General features: G+C 38.9%; 1 protein-coding gene across 1 annotated transcript; it reads left to right on the plus strand.

The window, feature by feature from the left end:
- The first annotated feature begins 6,697 nt into the window (after positions 1-6,697).
- Positions 6,698-7,591, plus strand: LOC106094864 (uncharacterized). Its single transcript, XM_013262103.2, has 3 exons — positions 6,698-6,793; positions 6,866-7,174; positions 7,285-7,591. Exons 1-3 carry the CDS (start codon positions 6,740-6,742, stop codon positions 7,435-7,437), a joined length of 516 nt encoding a protein of 171 aa, XP_013117557.2. The 5' UTR covers positions 6,698-6,739; the 3' UTR covers positions 7,438-7,591.
- The last annotated feature ends 16,074 nt before the right edge of the window (positions 7,592-23,665 follow it).

Here is a 23,665-nt window from a genome sequence, read left to right on the forward strand (position 1 = left end):
ATATCAATGTGAAGCTTAAACGAAAGGTATTGGGGGGTAGAGCAAGAATTGATACCCACTTTCGGGACCAATTTTCTGGGGGTAAACCCCTTTCCCAAAATACCCCACAAGCAGCAATTGTTAGTAACCATCGCAATATGGGGCTCAAATAAAGGTATTTGGGAGTAGAATACGAATTTGATATTCAAGTGAAGGTCCATGTATTTAGGGCATCACCCCTTTCAAATTTTTCGACCATGCCAGGGGTCAAGTGGTCCCCCAGGCACTTGGGGGCACTAAATCACATATCATGAGAGTAGCGGACTGAAATAAAGTATTTTAAGAATGGAGTACACCTTACATCCAAACTTAAATTCGTAGACAAATAAAGATCATTTGGGATTCGGACAAAGGCACTTAAATTGTTAAACAATTAGTCAAGCGATATACCATATTTGTAGCGTGGTATTTCACTAAAAGCTCTTTAATTGTCGAAAATAAATATTCCAAGGAAACTTTGGTTCCATATACAGCAAAAGAAGGCTCAGCGGAGCGGGCCCGGGTCAGCTAGTAGAGTATAAATATTCTTGATCGCCTCGACGTTCGGCTGTCCGTCTGTCGGATTTGACTTCTTGAGCCCTTAGAAGCCTCAGTTTTTGTCCGATTTGGTTGAAATTTTGAATGTACTGTTACGACTTCCAACAACTGCACCAAGTACGATCCAAATCAGTCTATATCCTGATATAGCTCCCATATTAGCCGATCTTGATTTCTTAAGCCCTTAAGATGCAATTTTTGTCCGATTTGGCTGAAATTAAGCATGTTGTGTTTTTTTCTAACTTTCAACAACTGTGAAAAGTATACCTGATATACCTCCTTTATAAGCCGATACCCCGATTTGACTTCTTGAGTCCCTACAAGCCGCAATTTTTATCCGATTTGGCTGAAATTTTGCATGTAGTAATCTGTTCTGACTTCCGAAAATTGTTAAATACGGTCCAAATCGGTCTATAATCTGATATAGCACCCATATAAGCCAATTTTCCGATTTGACTTCTTGAGAACTTACAATTTTTGTCCGATATACCTGAAATTGAGCATGTAGTATTTTGTTTTGACTTTCAACAACTGTGCAAAGTACGGTCCAAACCGGTTTATAACCTGATAATACTCCCATATAATCCGATCTCCCCCTTTGACTTCTCGAGTCCTTCTCCGCAATTTTTGTCCGATGTGGGTGAAATTTTTCATGCGGTGTTCTGTTACGACTTCCGAAAAGTATGTCAACTACTGTCCAAATCAGTCTGTAACCCGATATAGCTCTCATATAAACCGGTCTCTCGATTATCCTTGTTCGTTTCCTAGTGGTTTAATTTTTGCTGGTTTGACAGAAGTTTTGTATGTAGAATAAAATTACGCCCTTCAACTAAATTTATTTTGTATAAATTTGTAGCAAAATTCATGATGGTTGGCCTCCAAGATTTGGCCCGGCCGAACTTCTTTAGCACGTCTTTACTTGTTTTCTCTTAAATAAGTTTAGCAGACGGCAACTCCGTTTGTCTGCATTGTTTCCATCATTATTGTTGCTTTGGTGGTATTGTTATGTCCGCCATCTGGGAGTGTGTGTTTGTACCATCACATCACCAAGAGTCCCCACCGTCATTATTATAGTTGTGGTTAACCATGAGGTCGATGATTTTCCTCTCATAGGGTAGGCTTTGCCAAAAAGACCTCTTGTATGGGAAATTTAAAATTTTCAAAAAAAAGAAAAAAATTATATATATTCATATATACGCATGTATGTTCATAGATAGCATTTTGAAACAAATTGGCATGTATAAGCACAAAACGGACAACAACAAAATAATATCAGAAAATTGTATGGGTGTTTCCATATTGTTGAGGAAAAATCCTATATTGAAGGAAACTGGGAAAAAGTTAATTGAAAATAAATTGATTTTTGAGGAGTAAACTCATATACATTTTTTTCCAAAAATGATATGTTTTTCTAAAACGCGAAGAAAAAAAAATAATAATTATAAAAATGACAATAAAATCAAAAATAAAATAAATCAATAACAAGAAACCCCCTTTCGTCACAAACCGGTGAAAATTGGATAAATTATGCAGCCAAATTCGGCACGCACATTGGGTGGTCTAATAAATATAAGTCACTGTTGAATTTTGTATTTCAAATTTCAGCAAATTCGGGTAATAAATAATCTATATAACAGCTATATCTTAATATAGTCCGATCCGAACCATATTTGGATGTCGGAAGACCTAAAACTACCCACTGTTTCAAATTGCAGCGAAATCGGCTATATCTAAAGTAGTCCGACCTCAACCATATTAAGCTCGGATATCGAGAGGCTTATAATAACCCACTGTTTCAAATTTCAGCGAAATAGGGTAATAAATAAAGCTTTTATGGGCTTCAGACCATTTATCGGCAGATCGGTATATATGGCAGCTCTATCTAAATATAGTCCGATCTGGACCATATTTGGGTCAGATGTCGGGAAGACTTACTGTTTAAGATTTCAGCGAAATCGAATGAAAAACAAGTAAAAGCGTGCTAAGTTCGGCCGGGCCGAATCTTATATACCCTCCACCATGGAGCGCAGTTGTCGAGTTCTTTTCCCAAAATCTCTTCTTAGGCAAAAAGTGATATAAGAAAAGATTTGCTCTGCTATTAGAGCGATATAAAGATATGATCCGGTTTAGACCACAATTAAATTATATGTTGGAGACCTGTGTAGAATGTCAGCCAATTCGAGTAAGAATTGCGCCCTTTGGGGGCTCAAGAAGTAAAATAGAGAGATCGATTTATATGGGAGCTGTATCGGGCTATAAACAGATTTAGACCATAATAAACACGTATGTTGATGGTCAAGAGAGGATCCATCGTACAAAATTTCAGGCAAATCGGATAATAATTGCGACTTCTAGAAGCTCAAGAAGTCAAGATCCCAGATCGGTTTATATGGCAGCTATATCAGGTTATGAACCGATTTAAACCTTATTTGACACAGTGGTTGAAAGAAAAAATAAAAAATAAATAAAAAACGTCATGCAAAATTTCAGCCAAATCAGGTAGGAATTGCGCCCTTTAGAAGCTCAAGTAGTCAAGTCCCCAGATCTGTTTATATGACAGCTATATCAGGTTATGGACCGATTTGAACCATTTTTGGCACACTTGTTGGATATCATAAAAAAACATGTCGTGCAAAATTTCATTCCAATCTCATAAGAATTCCGAACTTTAGAGGCTTAAGAAGTCAAGACCCAAGATCGGTTTATATGGCAGCTATATCAGGTTATGGACCGATTAGGACCATACTTGGCACAGTTGTTGGATATCATAACAAAACACGTCGTGCCAAAATTCATTCAAATCGGATAAGAATTGCGCACTCTAGAGGCTCAAGAAGTCAAGACCCAAGATCGGTTTATATGGCAGCTATATCAGGTTATGGACCGATTAGGACCATACTTGGCACAGTTGTTGAATATCATAACAAAACACGTCGTGCAAAATTTCATGCCAATCGGATAAGAATTGCGCACTTTAGAGGCTCAAGAATTCAAGACCCAAGATCGGTTTATATGGCAGCTATATCAGATTATGGACCGATTTGAACCGTTCTTAGCACAGTTGTCGGATATCATAACAGAACACGTCGTGCCAAAATTCATTCAAATCGGATAAGAATTGGGCACTCTAGAGGCTCAAGAAGTCAAGACCCAAGATCGGTTTAAATGGCAGCTATATCAGGTTATGGACCGATTAGGACCATACTTGGCACAGTTGTTGAATATCATAACAAAACACGTCGTGCAAAATTTCATGCCAATCGGATAAGAATTGCGCACTTCAGAGGCTCAAGAATTCAAGACCCAAGATCGGTTTATATGGCAGCTATATCAGATTATGGACCGATTTGAACCGTTCTTAGCACAGTTGTCGGATATCATAACAGAACACGTCGTGCCAAAATTCATTCAAATCGGATAAGAATTGGGCACTCTAGAGGCTCAAGAAGTCAAGACCCAAGATCGGTTTATATGGCAGCTATATCAGATTATGGACCGATTTAAACCATACTTGGCACAGTTGTTGGACATCATAACAAGACAAGTCGTGCCAAAATTCATTCAAATCGGATAAGAATTGCGCACTCTAGAGGCTCAAGAAGTCAAGACCCAAGATCGGTTTATATGGCAGCTATATCAGGTTATGAACCGATTTGAACCATACTTGGCACAGTTGTTGGATGTCATAACAAAACACGTCGTGCAAAATTTCGTGCCAATCGGATAAGAATTGCGCACTCTAGAGGTTCAAGAAGTCAAGACCCAAGATCGGTTTATATGGCAGCTATATCAAAACATGGACCGATATGGCCCATTTACAATACCAACCGACCTACACCAATAAGAAGTATTTGTGCAAAATTTCAAGCGGCTAGCTTTACTCCTTCGGAAGTTAGCGTGCTTTCGACAGACAGACGGACGGACGGACGGACGGACGGACGGACGGACGGACGGACGGACGGACGGACGGACGGACGGACGGACAGACGGACGGACATGGCTAGGTCGACATAAAATTTCACGACGATCAAGAATATATATACTTTATGGGGTCTCAGACGAATATTTCGAGTAGTTACAAACAAAATGACGAAATTAGTGTAACCTCATCCTATAATGGAGGGTGTAAAAATTGCGGCTTGTACGGTTTCAGGAAGTCAAATCGTGAGAGCGATTTATATGGGACCTATATCAGATTATAAGCCGATTTAGACCGTACATAGTACAGTGTTTGGAAGTCATAATAGAATGTGAAATGTCAGCCAAATCTGAAAAAATTGCGGCTTCCAGGAGCTCAAGAAACCAAGTCGGGAGATCGGTTTATGTGGGATCTATATCTAAATCTTAACCGATGTAGCCCATTTGCAATCTCCAACGACCTACAAAATTTCAAGCCGCTTTACGTGTTTAACCGTTATCGTACCGGACGGACGAACATGGCTAGAGCGACATAGAACGTCGAGACGATCATACTTTATCGGGTCTTAGACGGATATTTCGAGGTCTTACAAACGGAATGACTAGATTAGTATACCCCCATCCTATGGTGGTGGGTATAAAACAAGTAAAAGCGTGCTTAGTTCGGCCGGGCCGAATCTTGGGAACCACTGCCATGGATTTTGCTAAAAAATTTTACAAAACAAGTAAGAGCGTGCTAAGTTTGCCAGGGCCGAAATATAAGATTCGGCATTGGAGTTGGATAGCATTTGTCGAGTTATTTGCCCGTTATCTCTTTTAGGCAAACAAAGAATTATGGATAACAAATGTTATGCTATTGGCGCTACATCAGGTTATAGTTCGGACCATAAATGAAATGAATGTTGAAGACCATAGTTGAAGTCATTGGGTAATATGTTACTCCATTCGAATTAGAATTTCTGCTTGTAGGGGCTCAAAAAGCATAATCGGTCGAGATCGGTTTATATGGAAGTTGTATCAGGCTATAGATCGATTCAGACCATATTGAACACTGTTGAAGGTCATGGGAGAAGCCGTTGCACAAAATGTTAGCCAAATCGTATTGGAATTGTGTCCTCTAGAGGCCTAAGAAGTCAAGATATCAGATCGATTCATATGGCCGCTATATCAAGTTATGTACCGATTAGCACTATACTTTCTACAGTTTTCGGAAGTCATAAAAACAACAGAACAGCTCATGCATAATTTCAGCCAAATCGGATAACAACTGCGCCCTCTAGTAGCATAAGAAATCAAGATTCAAGATGGGGTTTATATGGCAGCTATATCAATCAGGTTATAGACCGCTTCGGCCCGTTCTTAGGATAGTTGTTAGAAATCATAACAAAACACTTCATACACTTCATTCAAATGAGAATTGCGTCCTCTAGTGGCTCAAGATCCCAGATCGGTTTATATGGCAGCTACCTCAGGTTATGGGCCGGTTTATACCATACTAAGCACAGTTGTTGGAAGTCATAGCAAAACACTTTGTACAATATTTAAGCCAAATCGGATGAGAATTTCGCCCTCTAGAGGCTTCAGAAGTCAAGATCCAAGATCGGTTTATATGGCATCTATATCAAAACATGGACTGATATGGCCCATTTACAATCCCAAAATTCCGTCTTGTAAGGGCTCAAGAAGCCAATTCGGAAGACCGGTTTATATGGGAGCTGTATCCAAATCTGAACCGATATGGTCTATTTGCAATCGCCATCGACCAACTTATAAGTAAGTATATGTGCAAAATTCAGGCGGCTAGCTTTACGGGTTCGACCGCTATAGTGATTTCGACAGACGGACATGACTACATCGACACATCATGTCGAGACGATCAAGAATATATATACTTTACGGGGTCTTAGATCAATATTTCGAGGTCCTACTATTGGAATTACTAGATTAGTATACAAATTAAATGACTTAACTAAATATTGTACAATGGTAGTCAAAGTATTTAATGAAAAAATTTCTAAAAATTCATTATTGTCGTGTACCTAAATCTATTATTAAGCAAAGCAACAACAACAATATGCATAGGTAATTAATAAAGCATGATAAAAATCACCCATGTGTAAACAGTTTTCATTTCGTCTGTATATCATGCATGACCATGAGAATAATGATATTTCAAAAAATATTTAAGAAACAGTTAATCGTTAGCTTGCCTAAAATACATATTGCGTGTTGAAGCCTAAATAAAATGGGTCGGGCAATAATTTGGATGTGGTTAATTAATATTTTTTTATATCAGGAGGTTGATAAATGTACCACTGAACTATTTTAGTGACTTAATAGCGAACAAATTTTTTCCTTTTTCCTTCTTAAGGCGACCACTCAAGTTGTTGGTGTGTGGATAAAATGTGTCTCATACGATCCGCTATTTGGAGTATTTGAGACATGCAACGCTTCGACATCTGACTTGTCCATCTATATAAAATGGCTGAAGTTACCAGTTACCAGTTTGAAAGGGGATGTTCTATTAACATACCAGAGTGCCTTTAAGCCTGTTAGTCTTATTAACGCCACTTGGGATATATGTAAATTGTTCAAAAATCCAGGAAGGCACTACGCCTTTCACCGCATGTACTCAAATATTCGTAGTTTCGTTAATATAAACCACTCATGTCCATACAATGTGAGTATGATTATTATCAAATACACTGAATTGACTAGCTTTGCTAAGCTTTCGAACCATTTAAGCAGTATTTGAATGCTTGAGTCTAACATTTTGATTATTTCTCCTAGCATGACTTGATTATATCTAGTTTACGCGCAGAACGAACGATTTTGCCATTCCCTGTGTTCCCTGGAAAATACAATGTAACGGTTGTAATCAATGCCAATGGTGAAAAACGGGTTAACGTTAAAGCTGGCATTACTCTTTTTTGGAAGAAATAGCTAAAAAAAAGAGCGATAAAGTTTATACAAAAAAAATTTAAAAAAATAAAATAACATTGCATCATAAGGTCTGTTCGCGTGCTTTTCCAGTAAAAATTTGCAGAAGAGTTAGAGCCATTTTACTCTGTTTAAAAAATTTGCAAGCAAAAGTACGCGAACGACTTTCAGTGAAATTTGCAGAAAAACAGCTGATTTTTTTTTTTGTTTTGGTTGGTTTTTTATTTGCTTGCCTAGGAAAACAATTTTTATACGCACCACCGATGTATGGGGGTACATTCATTTTGTCATTCCGTTTGCAACACATCGATATGTCCATTTCCGACCCTATAAAGTATATATATTCTTGATCAGCGTAAAAATCTAAGACGATCTAGACATGTCCGTCCGTCCGTCCGTCTGTCTGTTGGAATCACGCTACAGTCTTTAAAAATAGAGATATTGAGCTGAAACTTGCCACAGATTCTTTTTTTTTGTCCATAAGCAGGTTAAGTTCGAAGATGGGCTATATCGGACTATATCATGATATAGCCCCCATATAGACCCATCCGCCGATTTAGGGTCTTAGGCCAATAAAAGTCACATTTACTATCCGATTTTGCTGAAATTTGAGGCAGTGAATTGCGTTAGGCCCTTCGACATCTTTCGTCAATTTGGCCCAGATCGGTCCAGATTTGGATATAGCTGCCATATAGACCGATCCTCCGATTTAGTGTCTTAGGCCCATAAAAGCCACATTTACTATCCGATTTTGCTGAAATTTGGAAAAGTGAGTTGTGTTACGCCCTTTAACATTCATCTTTAATTTGGTTCATATCGGTTCAGATTTGGATATAGCTGTCATATAGACCGATTATCCGATTTAGGATCTAAAGCCCTTAAAAGCCACATTTATTATCCGATTTTGCTGAAATTTGGGACAGTGGGTTGTGTTAGGCTCTTCGAAATCCTTCGTCATTTTGGCCTAAATCGGTCCAGATTTGAATATAGATGCCATATAGAACCACCCACCGATTTAGGGTCTTAGGCCCATAAAAGGCGCATTTATTGTTCGATGTCGGCGAAATTTGGAACAGTGAGTTACGTTAAGCCCCTTGACATAATTCTGCATTATGACATAGATCGGTCCAGATTTGGATATAGCTGCCATATAGACCGATCTATCGATTTAAAGTTTTGGGCCCATTCAGGGCGCATTTATTTTCCGATGTTGCAGAAATTTGGGACAAAGAGTTAAGTTAAGCCCCTCCACATATTTCTGCAATTAGGTCTACATCGATCAAGATTTGCATATTGCTGCCAAATACAATAGAATGATATCTCGATTTAAAGTCTTGGCCCCAAAAAAGGCGCATTTATAATCCGATTTCACTGAAATTTGACACAGTGCCTTATGGTAGGCTTTTCGACATCGTGTCGTATATAGTTCAGATCGGTATGAGGTATATGAGTATAAGGCATGAAATTTTCACCGAATTTTGATGAAAGGTGGTTTACTTATATACCCGAGGTGGTGGGTATCCAAAGTTCGGCCCGGCCGAACTTAATGCCTTTTTACTTGTTAAGTTTGATCCAGATCCGTCCAGGTCTGCCATATAGACCGATATCCCGATTTATAGTTTTGGTCCCATAAAATCGCATTTATAATCCGATTTCACTTAAATTTTACACAGTGACTTATGCTAAGCATTTCGACATCCGTTTAGTGCATGGTTCAAATCGGTTTAATTTTAGATATAGCTACTTAAAAGACCAATATTTTGTTATACGCAATTGAAAAATGACTTGTACTTATAAGAATTTGGTCCAAATCGAAACATATTTCGATATAGCTGCTATGGGGCATAAGGTATGCATTTTTCACCGGATTTTGACGAAAGGTGTTTTACATATATACCCGAGGTGGTGGGTATCCAAAGTTCGGCCCGGCCGAACTTAACGCCTTTTTACTTGTTTAAGTAATGAAAAAGTTGGTGTGCCATAATTGAAGTACATTCAACATGATATTAGTTCCAATAAAGATTTTTCTATTTGTACAATAGTATTTTATTTGGATGTAGAATTTAAAGCATGTTTTCAGAATGATCATTTAGTGCAGTACTTTATTTGCCACAAACAGTTTTTCTGGTTTATTCTGCCTCCACCCAGCTAAGTCCTAGCTGCTCGTGCTGATATATGTCAGCTTAAGTCGGAACTCTAACTACCAATTATTTATATATTTAACTTAATTTAATATTATAGTAAACTAGCTGACCCGGGCCCGCTTCGCTGCGCCTTCTTTTATTTATATGGCACAAAAGTTTCCTTGGAATATTTATTTTCGACAGTTAAAGATCTTTTAGTAAAATACCATGCTAACTTGACTAACAGTTTAACAATATTTGTGCCTTTATCTGAATTTCATATGATCTTTATTGGTCTACGAATTTAAGTTTGGATGTAAGGTGTACTCCATTCTTAAAATTCTTCATTTCAGCCCGATATTCTAATGATATCAGATTTAGTGGTGTTAAAAAAATATCAGCATCGTGCTCTTCTCTCAAATACCATTTACTTAAGAGGAGTTTACAGGATGAGGCGTCCCCCAAACACATGGCCCCAAACTAGGTTATCAAATTCGCTTGCTAATCTCAAATACCTTTCATTTGAGCCATATATTGGCATGGTCGAAAAATTTTTTCAATTGGGGGGTGTTTTGGGAAATGGGTGACGACCTAAATACATGCTCCTACATTTAGATATCAAATTCGTATTCTACTCCCAAATACCTTTATTTGAGCCCCATATTGCGATGGTTACTAAAAAATTGCTGTTTGTCGGGTATTTTGGGAAAGGGGTAGACACCCAGAAAATTGGTCCCAAAAATGGGTATCAATTGTTGCTCTACCCCCCAATACGTTTCATTTAAGCTCCATATTGACATTGTCTGTAAATATGCCCGATTTAGAGGTTTTTGGGGATTAGGGTTGTCCCCCAAACACTAAGCCCGGAAAATATATCAGCAACGTACTCTATTCTCACACATCTATATATGATATATTTGAACCCCATATTGCCATTGCCCTCAAAATTGGATATCAAATTCGTTTTCTAATCTCATTTAAACTCCTTATTGCAAAAGTGAGCAAATATGTCCGGTGTGGAGTATTGGCCCTAAAAACTATGAATATTTAGTTCCACTCCGAATAGGGTGGTGGGACGTCCGCTAGACAGTTGGCCCCTAATATTGATATAAGATACGTGGTCTACTCCCACATACCTTTAATTTGAGCCCCATATTTCCATAGCCGGCAAACATGACCGGTTTGGGAGGTGTTTTGGGGAATGGGCGGCCACTCAGTGAGTTGGCCTTGAAAATATGTATCGTATTCGTGTTCCACTTTAAAAAACCTCTAATTTGAGCCTCATATTGCTAAAGTCAGCAAATACTTACTATTTGGATGTTGTTGTTGGGGTGGGGTGGCCCCATAGACACTTTTCCCGAATATTGATATCAAATTCGTGCTTTACTCCCAAATACCTTTCATTTGAGCCCCATATTGCTATCGTCGTAAATTTGTCCCCTTTGGGAAATGTTTTTGGGGGGAGGCGGCATTCCAAACACTTGGTCCCATATTTGGATATCAGATTCGTATTCTACATTCAAATATCTTTTCTTTAAGCCCCATATTCCCATGGTCAGTAAAAAAGTCCTGTTTTTGGTTTTGGAAAAGGATTTGGATATCAGAATCGTATTCTACTCGCAAATACCTTTCATTTAAGTCCCATATTGCCATGGTCGAAATTACGAAATTAAACAATGACTTATTATTACACCAGTCAATGTCCGTGGCGACTTTGGTCCAAATCAAACCATATTTCTATATTGCTAGTATGGGGCCATTGATTATGCATTTTTCACCAGATTTTGACGAAGGGTGGTTTGCATATTAACCTGAGGTGGTGAGTATCAAAAATTTAGCGCTTTTTAAATTAAATTTGGTTTGTGGGCTAAGACAGCCCAGCTTTGTTTGGAAACCATTTTAAAAGCAAATAGAAGTGCCATATATACATTCTTGCAAAGTATTCCAGCTAGTAGGCACATACATTTCATACTGTCCCATTTGCGATTGGCTTCTTTAGCGGAAATGCATGCAGCCACGTGGCTATAAAACTCAAAACGAGCTGATTGAATCTGTACTTAGAGTGCACGCAAAAGTATAAACAAGTAAAAGGGTGCTAAATTCGGCCAGGCCGAATCTTGGGAACCCAACACCATTTATTCTGCAAAAAATTTTTATAAACTTAATTAATTTTACTCTACATATTAAATTTCTGTCGAACCATAAAAATGAAAGCTTCTAGGAACCGAAAAAGATAATCGAGAGACCGGTCTATATGGGAGCTATATCAGGTTATAGACCGATTTGAACAGTAATTGCCTCAGTTGTTGGAAGTCATAACAGAATACTACAAAAGTTTCCTTGGAATTTATTTTCGACAATTAAAGACTTTTTAGTAAAATGCAATGCTACGAAAATAGTATATCGCTTGACTAACAGTTAACAATACAAGTGCCTTTATCTGAATCCCACATGATGTTTATTGGTCTACGAATTTAAGTTTGGATGTAAGGTATACTCCATTCTTAAAATACTTTATTTCAGCCCGATTTTCTCATTACATCTGATTTAGGGGTTTTTTCGGGGGTGAGGTGGTCCCCCAGACACTTGGCCCTGAAAAAATATCAGCATCGTGCTCTTCCTTCAAATACCATTTATTTAAACCACATATTGCCATTGGTTAAGGGGAGTTTTCAGAATGAGGCGTCCCCCAAATTCATGACCCCAAAATAGGTTATCAATTTCGTCTTCTAATCTCAAATATCTATCATTTGAGCCACATATTGGCATGGTCGAAAAATTTTTATCCTTTGCGGGGTGTTTTGGGGAAGGGGTGATGCTCTAAATACATGGTCCGACATTTGGATATCAAATTCGTTTTCTACTCCAAAATACCTTTATTTGAGCCCCATATTGCGATGGTCAGTAAAAAATTGCTGTTTGTGGGGTATTATGGGAAAAGGGTAGACCATCAGAAAGTTGGTCCCGAAAGTGCGTATCAATTCTTCCCTTCTACCCCCCAATTCCTTTCATTTAAGCCCCATATTGACATGGTCGGTAAATATGGCTTATTTAGGAGGGTTTTGGGGAGTTGGGTGGTCCCCCAAACACTAAGCTTGTTTTCAGGGCTTAGTGTTTAAACAACTTGCTCTTTTCTCGTATATTTGAACCCCATATTGCCCTTGGCCACAAAATTAGATATAATATTCCTTTTCAAATCTTAAATACCATTCATTTCAACCACTTATTGAAAAAGCCAGCAAATATGTCCGGATTGGGATATGGGCCCTAAAAACTCTGAATATCAAGCTCCACTGTCTTGAAGACCCAAATTGTCTTGTTGAGCAAATACGTCCTACTTGGGGGTTGTTATGGTGGTGGGATGTCCCCTAGACAAATGGTCCCGAATGTTAATGTTAGATTTATGATCAACTTCCAAATACCCTTCATTTGAGCTCCATTTTTCCATAGTCGGCAAACATGACGGGTGTTTTGGGGGATGGGCGGCCACTCAGTGAGTTAGCCTTGAAAATATATATCGGTTTCGTTTTCTGCTCTGAAACCCCTCTTATTTGAGCCTCATATTGCAATAGTCAGCAATTGATATCAGATTCGTGTTTTACTCCCAAAGACCTTTCATTTGAGCCCCATATTGACGTGGTCGTAAATTTGTCCAATTTTGTGGTGTTTTGGGAGTTGGGGTGGCCCCCCAAACACTTAGATCCATATTTGGATATCAGATTCGAATTCAACACTTAAATATATTTTATTTAAGCCCCATATTCCAATGGTAAGTAAATAAATCCTGTTTGGGGGGTGTTTTGGGGAAGGGGTAGACACCCAGAAACGTGGTCCCACATTTGGATATCAAACTCGTATTGTACTCGCAAACACCTTTCATTTGAGTCCCATATTGCCATGGTCGGTAAATATGTCCGATTTAAGGGTATTTTCAGGGTTGGGGTGGTCCCCCTAATATTTGGTCCGACAACTGGATATCACATACGTTTTCTTATCCTAAATACCTTTCATTTGAGTCCCATATTGTCGTTATTGGTCTTAATATATGTTTAGTAGGTTTTCGAGTGGGGCAGCCCCCCTAGGTACCCCACCCGAAATTTGGATACCAAATTTTTATTTTTAGGGTACTATATGAGAGCACACAACATTTCGCTTAAATCGCACCACCCATCTCCGAGATCTGGCGTTTCTGAAAATTGGTGTAAGTGTGAGGGTCCGCCCCCATTCAGATATCGAACAAGTAAAAGCGTGCTCAATTCAGCCGGGCCGAATCTTATATACCCTCCACCATGGAGCGCATTTGTCGAGTTCTTTTCCCGCCATCTCTTCTTAGTCAAAAAAGGATATAACAAAAGATTTGCTCTGCTATTAGAGCGATATCAATATATGTTGGAGACCTGTGTAAAATGTCAGCCATTTCGAATAAGATTTGCGCCCTTTTGGGGGCTCAAGAAAATAGAAAGATCGATTTATATGGGAGCTGTATCGGGCTATAGACCGATTCAGACCATAATAAACACGTATGTTGATGGTCATGGGAGGATCCGTCGTACAAAATTTCAAGCAAATCGGATAATAATTGCGAACTCTAGAGGCTCAAGAAGTCAAGATTCCAGATCCTTTTATATGGTAGCTATATCAGGTTATGAACCGATTAGAACCTTATTTGACACGGTTGTTGAAAGTAAGAATAGAATACGTCATGCAAAATTTCAGCCAAATCGGATAGGAATTGCGCCCTCTAGAAGCTTAAGAAGTCAAGTCCCCAAATCTGTTTATATGACAGCTATATCAGGTTCTATACCGATTCGAACCATACTTGGCACTGTTGTTCGATATCAAAGAGAAATACTTCGTGCAAAAATTCATTCAAACCGGATAAGAATTGGGCCCTCTAGAGGCTCAAGAAGTCAAGACCCAAGATAGGTTTAAATGACAGCTATATCAGGTTCTATACCGATTCAAACCATACTTGGCGCTGTTGTTGGACATCAAAGCGAAAAATTTCGTGCAAAAATTCATTCAAATCGGATAAGAATTGGGCCCTCTAATTTCGTCATTCTGTTTGTAACTACTCGAAATATTCGTCTGAGACCCCATAAAGTATATATGTATATTCTTGAACGTCGCGACATTTTATATCGATCTAGCCATGTCCGTCCGTCAGCCTGTCGCCTGTAGCCGCTTGAAATTTTGCACAAATACTTCTTATTAGTGTAGGTCGGTTGGTATTGTAAATGGGCCATATCGGTCCATGTCTTGATATAGCTGTCATATAAACCGATCTTGGGTCTTGACTTCTTAAGCCTCTAGAGTGCCCAATTCTTATCCGATTTGAATAAATTTTTCCACGACGTGTTTTGTTATGATATCCAACAACTGTGCTTAGTATGGTTCGAATCGGTGCATAACCTGATATAGCTGTCATATAAACCGATCTTGGGTCTTGACTTCTTGAGCCTCTAGAGTGTGCAATTCTTATCCGAATTGGCTGAAATTTTGCATGACGTATTCTTTTCCTACTTTCAACAACTGTGTCAAATAAAGTTCAAATCGGTTTATAACCTGATATAGCTGCCATATAAACCGATCTGAGATCTTGACTTCTTGAGCCTGTAGAGGTCGCAATTATTATCCGATTTGGCTGAAATTTTGCATGATATATTCTATTCTTACTTTCAACAACTGTGTCAAACAAGGTTCAAATCGATTCAAAACCTGATATAGCTGCCATATAAACCGATCTGGGATCTTGACTTCTTAAGCCTCTAGAGGTCGCAATTATTATCCGATTGGAATTAAATTTTGTACGACGGATCCTCTGATGACCATCAACATACGTGTTTATTAAGGTCTGAATCGGTCTATAGCCCGATACAGCTCCCATATAAATCGTTCTCTCCATTTTACTTCTTGAGCCCCCAAAGGGCGCAATTCTTATTCGAATTGGCTGACATTTTACACTGGTCTCCAACATATAATTTAATTGTGGTCCAATCCAGATCATATCTTGATATGTCTCTAATAGCAGAGCAAATCTTTTCTTATATCCTTTTTTGCCTAAGAAGTGATGCCGGGAAAAGAACTCGACAAATGCGCTCCATGGTATATAAGATTCGGCCCGGCCGAACTTAGCACACTTTTACTTGTTATATATAAGATATCAGATAGTAGACCGATTTGGACCGTACTTGTCATAGTTGGTAGAAGTCGTAATGGAACACCGCATTCAAAATTTCGGCAAATCGGCCAAAAATTGCGGCTTCGGAGACAAGTTTATATTGCGGCTTATAGGGACTCAAGAAATCAAATCAAGAGATCGGATTATATAGAACCTCTATCAAGTTATTGACCGTATTGGGCTGTATTTACCGCAGTTATTGAAAGTCATAGTAGAACAATACGTGCAAAATTCCGGCCAAATCAGACAAAATTGCGTATTGTGTGGGCTCAAGCAGTCAAATCGTGAGATCGGTTTATATGGGAGCTATATCATTTTGTAGACAGATTTGGACCGTAATTGGCACAGTTGGTAGAAGTCATAACAGAACACTTCATGCAAAATGTTAGCAAAATCTGACAAAAAAATGCGGCTACCAGGGGCTCAAGAAATCAAATCGGGAGATCGGTTTATATGGGAGCTATATCTAAATCTGAACCGATATGGCCCGTTTGCAATTCCCAACGACCCACATAGATAACGATAGTAAGTATCTGTTCAAAATTTAAATCGGTTATCTTTATGCTATCGTGATATTTCGCGCTGCTACAAACGGAATGACTAGATTTGTATACCCCCACCCTATAGTGGTGGGTGTCATTTTATGGCATTTTTGCCACAGTCCAACAGAGTGGAGGATTCGGTTAAAACAAAAAAAATATGCACGCATTCCCTATGAACCAAACAGACATGAAGTTTACAACCCGCATGCCACAGCAACACTTGAAGCAAAAGTGTTTTTCATTTCGATTGGATTGGTTTATATTGCTGGTGGAATGCATTGCGAGTATTATTTTTTCATGCTTTCATCATTCGACTACAATTTCGCAATGACGCATTGAAATAACGAACAGAAAATAACACTTGTGGCATAAAAATAATAGAGTTGGCTTGAATGCATGAATGAATGCATTCAGTATAGCATGGCGTCACCAATATTGAAAAGGCTAACAAATGAAATTGATTTGCAGACCCAAGGGCCAAGAAGCGTTGCCAAGCAGTAAAGGGAAAGTTATTGTGGTTGAAGTTTAATAAAATCGTAAGGACAATACTTCGAGGATAATGGTTGGAGAATCGCACCATATGCTTGTGTTATGAATATCCCATTATCACAAGGATATTAAATTAAAGGTGTGCTATTAACTAACAAATTATTAATAAAGGTTTCACATATTGAAAAGTAAAAGGTATACCATAGCTTATCTGGCAATATAATTATAGTTATTATACCTTCCACCATAAGATGGGGGGTATACTAATTTCGTCATTCTGTTTGTAACTACTCGAAATATTCGTCTGAGACCCCATAAAGTATATATATTCTTGATCGTCGCGACATTTTATGTCGATCTAGCCATGTCCGTCCGTCTGTCCGTCCGTCCGTCCGTCCGTCTGTCTGTCGAAAGCACGCTATCTTCCGAAGGAGTAAAGCTATCCGCTTGAAATTTTGCACAAATACTTCTTATTAGTGTAGGTCGGTTGGTATTGTAAATGGGCCATATCGGTCCATGTTTTGATATAGCTGCCATATAAACAGATCTTGGGTCTTGACTTCTTGAGCCTCTAGATTGCGCAATTCTTATCCGATTGGAATGAAATTTTGCACGATGTGTTTTGTTATTATATCCAACAACTGTGCCAAGTATGGTTCAAATCGGTTCATAACCTGATATAGCTGCCATATAAACCGATCTTGGGTCTTGACTTCTTGAGCCTCTAGCGTGCGCAATTCTTATCCGATCAGAATGAAATTTTGCACGACGTGTTTTGTTCTTATGTCCAACTACTGTGCCAAGTATGGTTCAAATCGGTCCATAACCTGATATAGCTGCCATATAAACCGATCTTGGGTCTTGACTTCTTGAGCCTCTAGAGGGCGCAATTCTTATCCGATTGGAATGGAACTTCGCACGACGTGTTTTGTTTCGATACCCAACAACCGTGCCAAGTATGGTTCCAATCGGTTCATAACCTGATATAGCTGCCATATAAACCGATCTTGGGTCTTGACTTCTTGAGCCTTTAGAGGGCACAATTCCTATCCGATTTGAATGAGTTTTTGCACGAAGTATTTCGTCATGATATCCAACAACTGTGCCAAGTATGGTTCAAATCGGTCCATAACCTGATATAGCTGCCATATAAACCGATCTGGGATCTTGACTTCTGGTCGCAATTATTATCCGATATGCCTGAAATTTTTTACGACGGATCCTCTCATGACCATCAACAAACGTGTTTATTATGTTCTGAATCGGTCTATAGCCCGATACAGATCCCATATAAATCATTCTCTCTATTTTACTTCGTGAGCCCCAATGGGCGCAATTCTTATTCGAATTGGCTGAAATTTTACACAGGTCTCCAACATATAATTTAATTGTGGTCCGAACCGGACCATGTCTTGATATAGTTTTAATAGCAGAGCAACTCTTTTCTTATATCCTTTTAGCCTAAGAAGAGATGCCGGGAAAACAACTCGACAAATGGGATCCATGGTGGAGGGTATATAAGATTCGGCCCGGCCGAACTTAGCACGCTTTTACTTGTTTTCATATATGTTAACATTTGCTATAATTTTGCTATATTTTTTGCTATAATCCACCACCGTAGGATTGGGGGTACATTCATTTACTCATTCCGTTTGCAACACGTCGAAATATCAATTTCCGACCCTACAAAATAAATATATTTCGGATCTTCGTAAAATTCTAAGACGATTTAACGATGTTCGCGTGTCTGTCCGTCTGTTGCAATCACTCTACAGGCTTCAAAAAAATTGAGATATTGGGCTGAAATTTGGCACAGATACGTCCTTTTCATGCACGCTGGTTAAGTTCTTGAATGGGCCAAATCGTACCATATTTGGATATAGCTGATATATAGACCGATCTGATGATAAAGGGTCTTATGCCCATAAAAACTTAATTTTTCATCCGATTTTGCTGAAATTTTAAATAGTGAGTAGTTATAGGCCTCCCGACATCTGAACTAAATATGGTTCAGATCGGACTATGTTTAGATATAGCTACCATATAGACCGATCTACCGATAAAGGGTCTGAAGCCCATAAAAGCCTTATTTATTGCCCAGTTTCGCTGAAATTTGAAACAGTGGGTTATTTTAAGCATCCTGACATCTGATCTAAGTATGGTTAAAATCGGTCTATATTTAGATATAGCTGCCATATGGACCGAACTGCCGATAAAGGGTTTGAAGTCCATAAAAGCCTTATTATACCCTCCACCATAAGATGGGGGGTATACTAATTTCGTCATTCTGATTGTAACTACTCGAAATATTCGTCTGAGACCCCATAAAGTATATATATTCTTGATCGTCGTGAAATTTTATGTCGATCTAGCCATGTCCGTCCGTCTGTCCGTCCGTCCGTCCGTCTGTCTGTCGAAAGCACGCTAACTTCCGAAGGAGTAAAGCTAGCCGCTTGAAATTTTGCACAAATACTTCTTATTAGTGTAGGTCGGTTGGTATTGTAAATGGGCCATATCGGTCCATGTTTTGATATAGCTGCCATATAAATCGACCTTGGGTCTTGAGTTCTTGAGCCTCTAGAGTGCGCAATTCTTATCTGATTTGAATGAAATTTCGCATGACGTGTTTTGTTATGATATCCAACAACTGTGCCAAGTATGGTTCAAATCGGTCCATAACCTGATATAGCTGCCATATACACGGATCTGGGGTTTTGACTTCTTGAGCCTCTAGAGTGCGCAATTCTTATCCGATTGGAATGAAATTTTGCACGACGTGTTTTGTTACGATATCCAATAACTGTGCTAAGTATGGTTCAAATCGGTCCATAACCTTATATAGCTGTCATATAAACCGATATTGGGTCTTGACTGCTTGAGCCTCTAGAGGGCGCAATTCTTATCCGATTGAAATGAAATTTTGCACGACGTGTTTTGTTATGATATCCAACAACTGTGCCAAATATGGCTCAAATCGGTTCATAACCTGATATAGCTGCCATATAAACCGATCTGGGATCTTGACTTCTTGAGCCTCTAGAGGTCGCCATTATTATCCGATTTGCCTGAAATTTTGTACGACGGATTCTCTCATGATCATTAACATACGTGTTTATTATGGTCTGAATCGGTATATAGCCCGATACAGCTCCCATATAAATCGATCTCTCTATTTTACTTCTTGAGCCCACAAAGGGCGCAATTCTTATTCGAATTGGCTGACATTTTACACAGGTCTCCAACATATAATTTAATTGTGGTCCAAACCAGACCATATCTTGATATCGCTCTAATAGCAGAGCAAATCTTTTCTTATATCCTTTTTTTGCCTAAAAAGAGATGCCGGGAAAAGAACTCGACAAATGCGATCCATGGTGGAGGGTATATAAGATTCGGCCCGGCCGAACTTAGCACGCTTTTACTTGTAATACCCTCCACCATAAGATGGGGGGTATACTAATTTCGTCATTCTGTTTGTAACTACTCGAAATATTCGTCTGAGACCCCATAAAGTATATATATTCTTGATCGTCGTGAAATTTTATGTCGACCTAGCCATGTCCGTCCGTCTGTCCGTCCGTCCGTCCGTCCGTCCGTCCGTCCGTCCGTCTGTCTGTCGAAAGCACGCTAACTTCCGAAGGAGTAAAGCTAGCCGCTTGAAATTTTGCACAAATACTTCTTATTGGTGTAGGTCGGTTGGTATTGTAAATGGGCCATATCGGTCCATGTTTTGATATAGCTGCCATATAAACCGATCTTGGGTCTTGACTTCTTGAACCTCTAGAGTGCGCAATTCTTATCCGATTGGCACGAAATTTTGCACGACGTGTTTTGTTATGACATCCAACAACTGTGCCAAGTATGGTTCAAATCGGTTCATAACCTGATATAGCTGCCATATAAACCGATCTTGGGTCTTGACTTCTTGAGCCTCTAGAGTGCGCAATTCTTATCCGATTTGAATGAATTTTGGCACGACTTGTCTTGTTATGATGTCCAACAACTGTGCCAAGTATGGTTTAAATCGGTCCATAATCTGATATAGCTGCCATATAAACCGATCTTGGGTCTTGACTTCTTGAGCCTCTAGAGTGCCCAATTCTTATCCGATTTGAATGAATTTTGGCACGACGTGTTCTGTTATGATATCCGACAACTGTGCTAAGAACGGTTCAAATCGGTCCATAATCTGATATAGCTGCCATATAAACCGATCTTGGGTCTTGAATTCTTGAGCCTCTGAAGTGCGCAATTCTTATCCGATTGGCATGAAATTTTGCACGACGTGTTTTGTTATGATATTCAACAACTGTGCCAAGTATGGTCCTAATCGGTCCATAACCTGATATAGCTGCCATTTAAACCGATCTTGGGTCTTGACTTCTTGAGCCTCTAGAGTGCCCAATTCTTATCCGATTTGAATGAATTTTGGCACGACGTGTTCTGTTATGATATCCGACAACTGTGCTAAGAACGGTTCAAATCGGTCCATAATCTGATATAGCTGCCATATAAACCGATCTTGGGTCTTGAATTCTTGAGCCTCTAAAGTGCGCAATTCTTATCCGATTGGCATGAAATTTTGCACGACGTGTTTTGTTATGATATTCAACAACTGTGCCAAGTATGGTCCTAATCGGTCCATAACCTGATATAGCTGCCATATAAACCGATCTTGGGTCTTGACTTCTTGAGCCTCTAGAGTGCGCAATTCTTATCCGATTTGAATGAATTTTGGCACGACGTGTTTTGTTATGATATCCAACAACTGTGCCAAGTATGGTCCTAATCGGTCCATAACCTGATATAGCTGCCATATAAACCGATCTTGGGTCTTGACTTCTTAAGCCTCTAAAGTTCGGAATTCTTATGAGATTGGAATGAAATTTTGCACGACATGTTTTTTTATGATATCCAACAAGTGTGCCAAAAATGGTTCAAATCGGTCCATAACCTGATATAGCTGTCATATAAACAGATCTGGGGACTTGACTACTTGAGCTTCTAAAGGGCGCAATTCCTACCTGATTTGGCTGAAATTTTGCATGACGTTTTTTATTTATTTTTTATTTTTTCTTTCAACCACTGTGTCAAATAAGGTTTAAATCGGTTCATAACCTGATATAGCTGCCATATAAACCGATCTGGGATCTTGACTTCTTGAGCTTCTAGAAGTCGCAATTATTATCCGATTTGCCTGAAATTTTGTACGATGGATCCTCTCTTGACCATCAACATACGTGTTTATTATGGTCTAAATCTGTTTATAGCCCGATACAGCTCCCATATAAATCGATCTCTCTATTTTACTTCTTGAGCCCCCAAAGGGCGCAATTCTTACTCGAATTGGCTGACATTCTACACAGGTCTCCAACATATAATTTAATTGTGGTCTAAACCGGATCATATCTTTATATCGCTCTAATAGCAGAGCAAATCTTTTCTTATATCACTTTTTGCCTAAGAAGAGATTTTGGGAAAAGAACTCGACAACTGCGCTCCATGGTGGAGGGTATATAAGATTCGGCCCGGCCGAACTTAGCACGCTTTTACTTGTTTTGTTTAGAATTAAATTAGTTTAAATTTCCCTTTAGTCGAAATCATTTTGGGGGCCGAGGGGCCTCCCCCTGGCTCCCATATAAAACGATCTCCCGACTTGACTTCTTGAGCCCCTGGAAGCCGCATTTTTTGTCCGATTTGGTTGAAATTTTGCATTGATATTCTGCTACAGCTTTTAACAACTGCGCCAAGTATTGTCCAAATCCGTCCATAACCTGATACAGCTACCATATATATCGATCGCCCGATTTAACTTCTTGAGTCCTTACAAGCCGCAATTTTTGTCCGATAAGGCTGACATTTTGCATGTGATGTTTTGTTACGACTTCCAACAACTGTGCCAAGTACGGCCAAAATCAGCCTATAACCTGATATAGTTCTTGTGTAACCCGGTCTATCGATAATCTTTGTTTGGTTCCTAGAATCTTTCATTTTTGTTGGTTTGACAGAAGTTCGGTATGTAGAGTAAAATAATGCCCTTCAACTTAATTTATTTTGTATAAATTTTTAATAGAATCAATGGTGGTGGGTTCCCAAACTTCGGCCCGGCCGAACTTAGCATTCTATTACTTGTTTTTTATCTGATTTTGCTGAAATTTGAAACTGTGAGTACTTTTAGGCCTACCAACATCTGACCCAAATATGGTTCAGATCGGACTATTTTTAGATATAGCTGCCATATTGACCGATCTGCCGATAAAGGGTCTGAAGCCCATAAAAGCCCTATTTATTACTCGATTTCGCTGAAATTTGTAACAGTGGGTATTTTTTGGTCTCCCGACATCCGCCCCAAATATGGTTTGGATCGGAGTATATTTAGACATAGCTGCCATATATACCGATCTCCCGATAAAAGGTCGGAAGCCCATAAAAGCATTACTTTTTATCCAATTTCACTGATATTTGAAGCAGTGAGTAGCCACCCTATAGGCGGGTGGCCTAAACCTGTATTTTGACTGTATTAAAACTGCATTTAGATATAGTTATCATATAGACCGATACGCCGGTTAAGGGTCTGAAGCTCATAAAAGCTTTATTTATTACCCGATTTTGTTTGAAATTTGATGTACAAAATTCAACAGTGACTTTTATTTATAAGACCACTCAATGTCCGTGCCGAATTTGGGTGCATAAGTTATCCAATTTTCACCGGATAGTGACGAAAGGGGGTTTACATATATACTTGAGGTGGTGGGTATCCAAAGTTCGGCCCGGCTGAACTTAATGCCTTTTTACTTGTTTTAGTTTACAAGTTTGCCTTGCCTTTGAGTCCAAAAAACTGTTTGTTTTCATTAAGAAAAAAAGTTTTGATCAATTCCTAAGCGAAAAAACATGTT

Source organism: Stomoxys calcitrans, chromosome 1 (genome assembly GCF_963082655.1).
Source record: "Stomoxys calcitrans chromosome 1, idStoCalc2.1, whole genome shotgun sequence".
NCBI classification, from domain to species: domain Eukaryota; kingdom Metazoa; phylum Arthropoda; class Insecta; order Diptera; family Muscidae; genus Stomoxys; species Stomoxys calcitrans.

Excerpts from the sequence above, each read along its gene's own strand:
- LOC106094864 (XM_013262103.2), top strand. The coding sequence starts at position 6,740 with ATGGGTCGGGCAATAATTTGGATGTGGTTAATTAATATTTTTTTATAT. Across the intron at positions 6,794-6,865 it reads ATATTTTTTTATATCAGGAG|GCGACCACTCAAGTTGTTGG; the intron begins GTTGATAAATGT and ends TTCCTTCTTAAG. Across the intron at positions 7,175-7,284 it reads ACCACTCATGTCCATACAAT|CATGACTTGATTATATCTAG; the intron begins GTGAGTATGATT and ends TATTTCTCCTAG.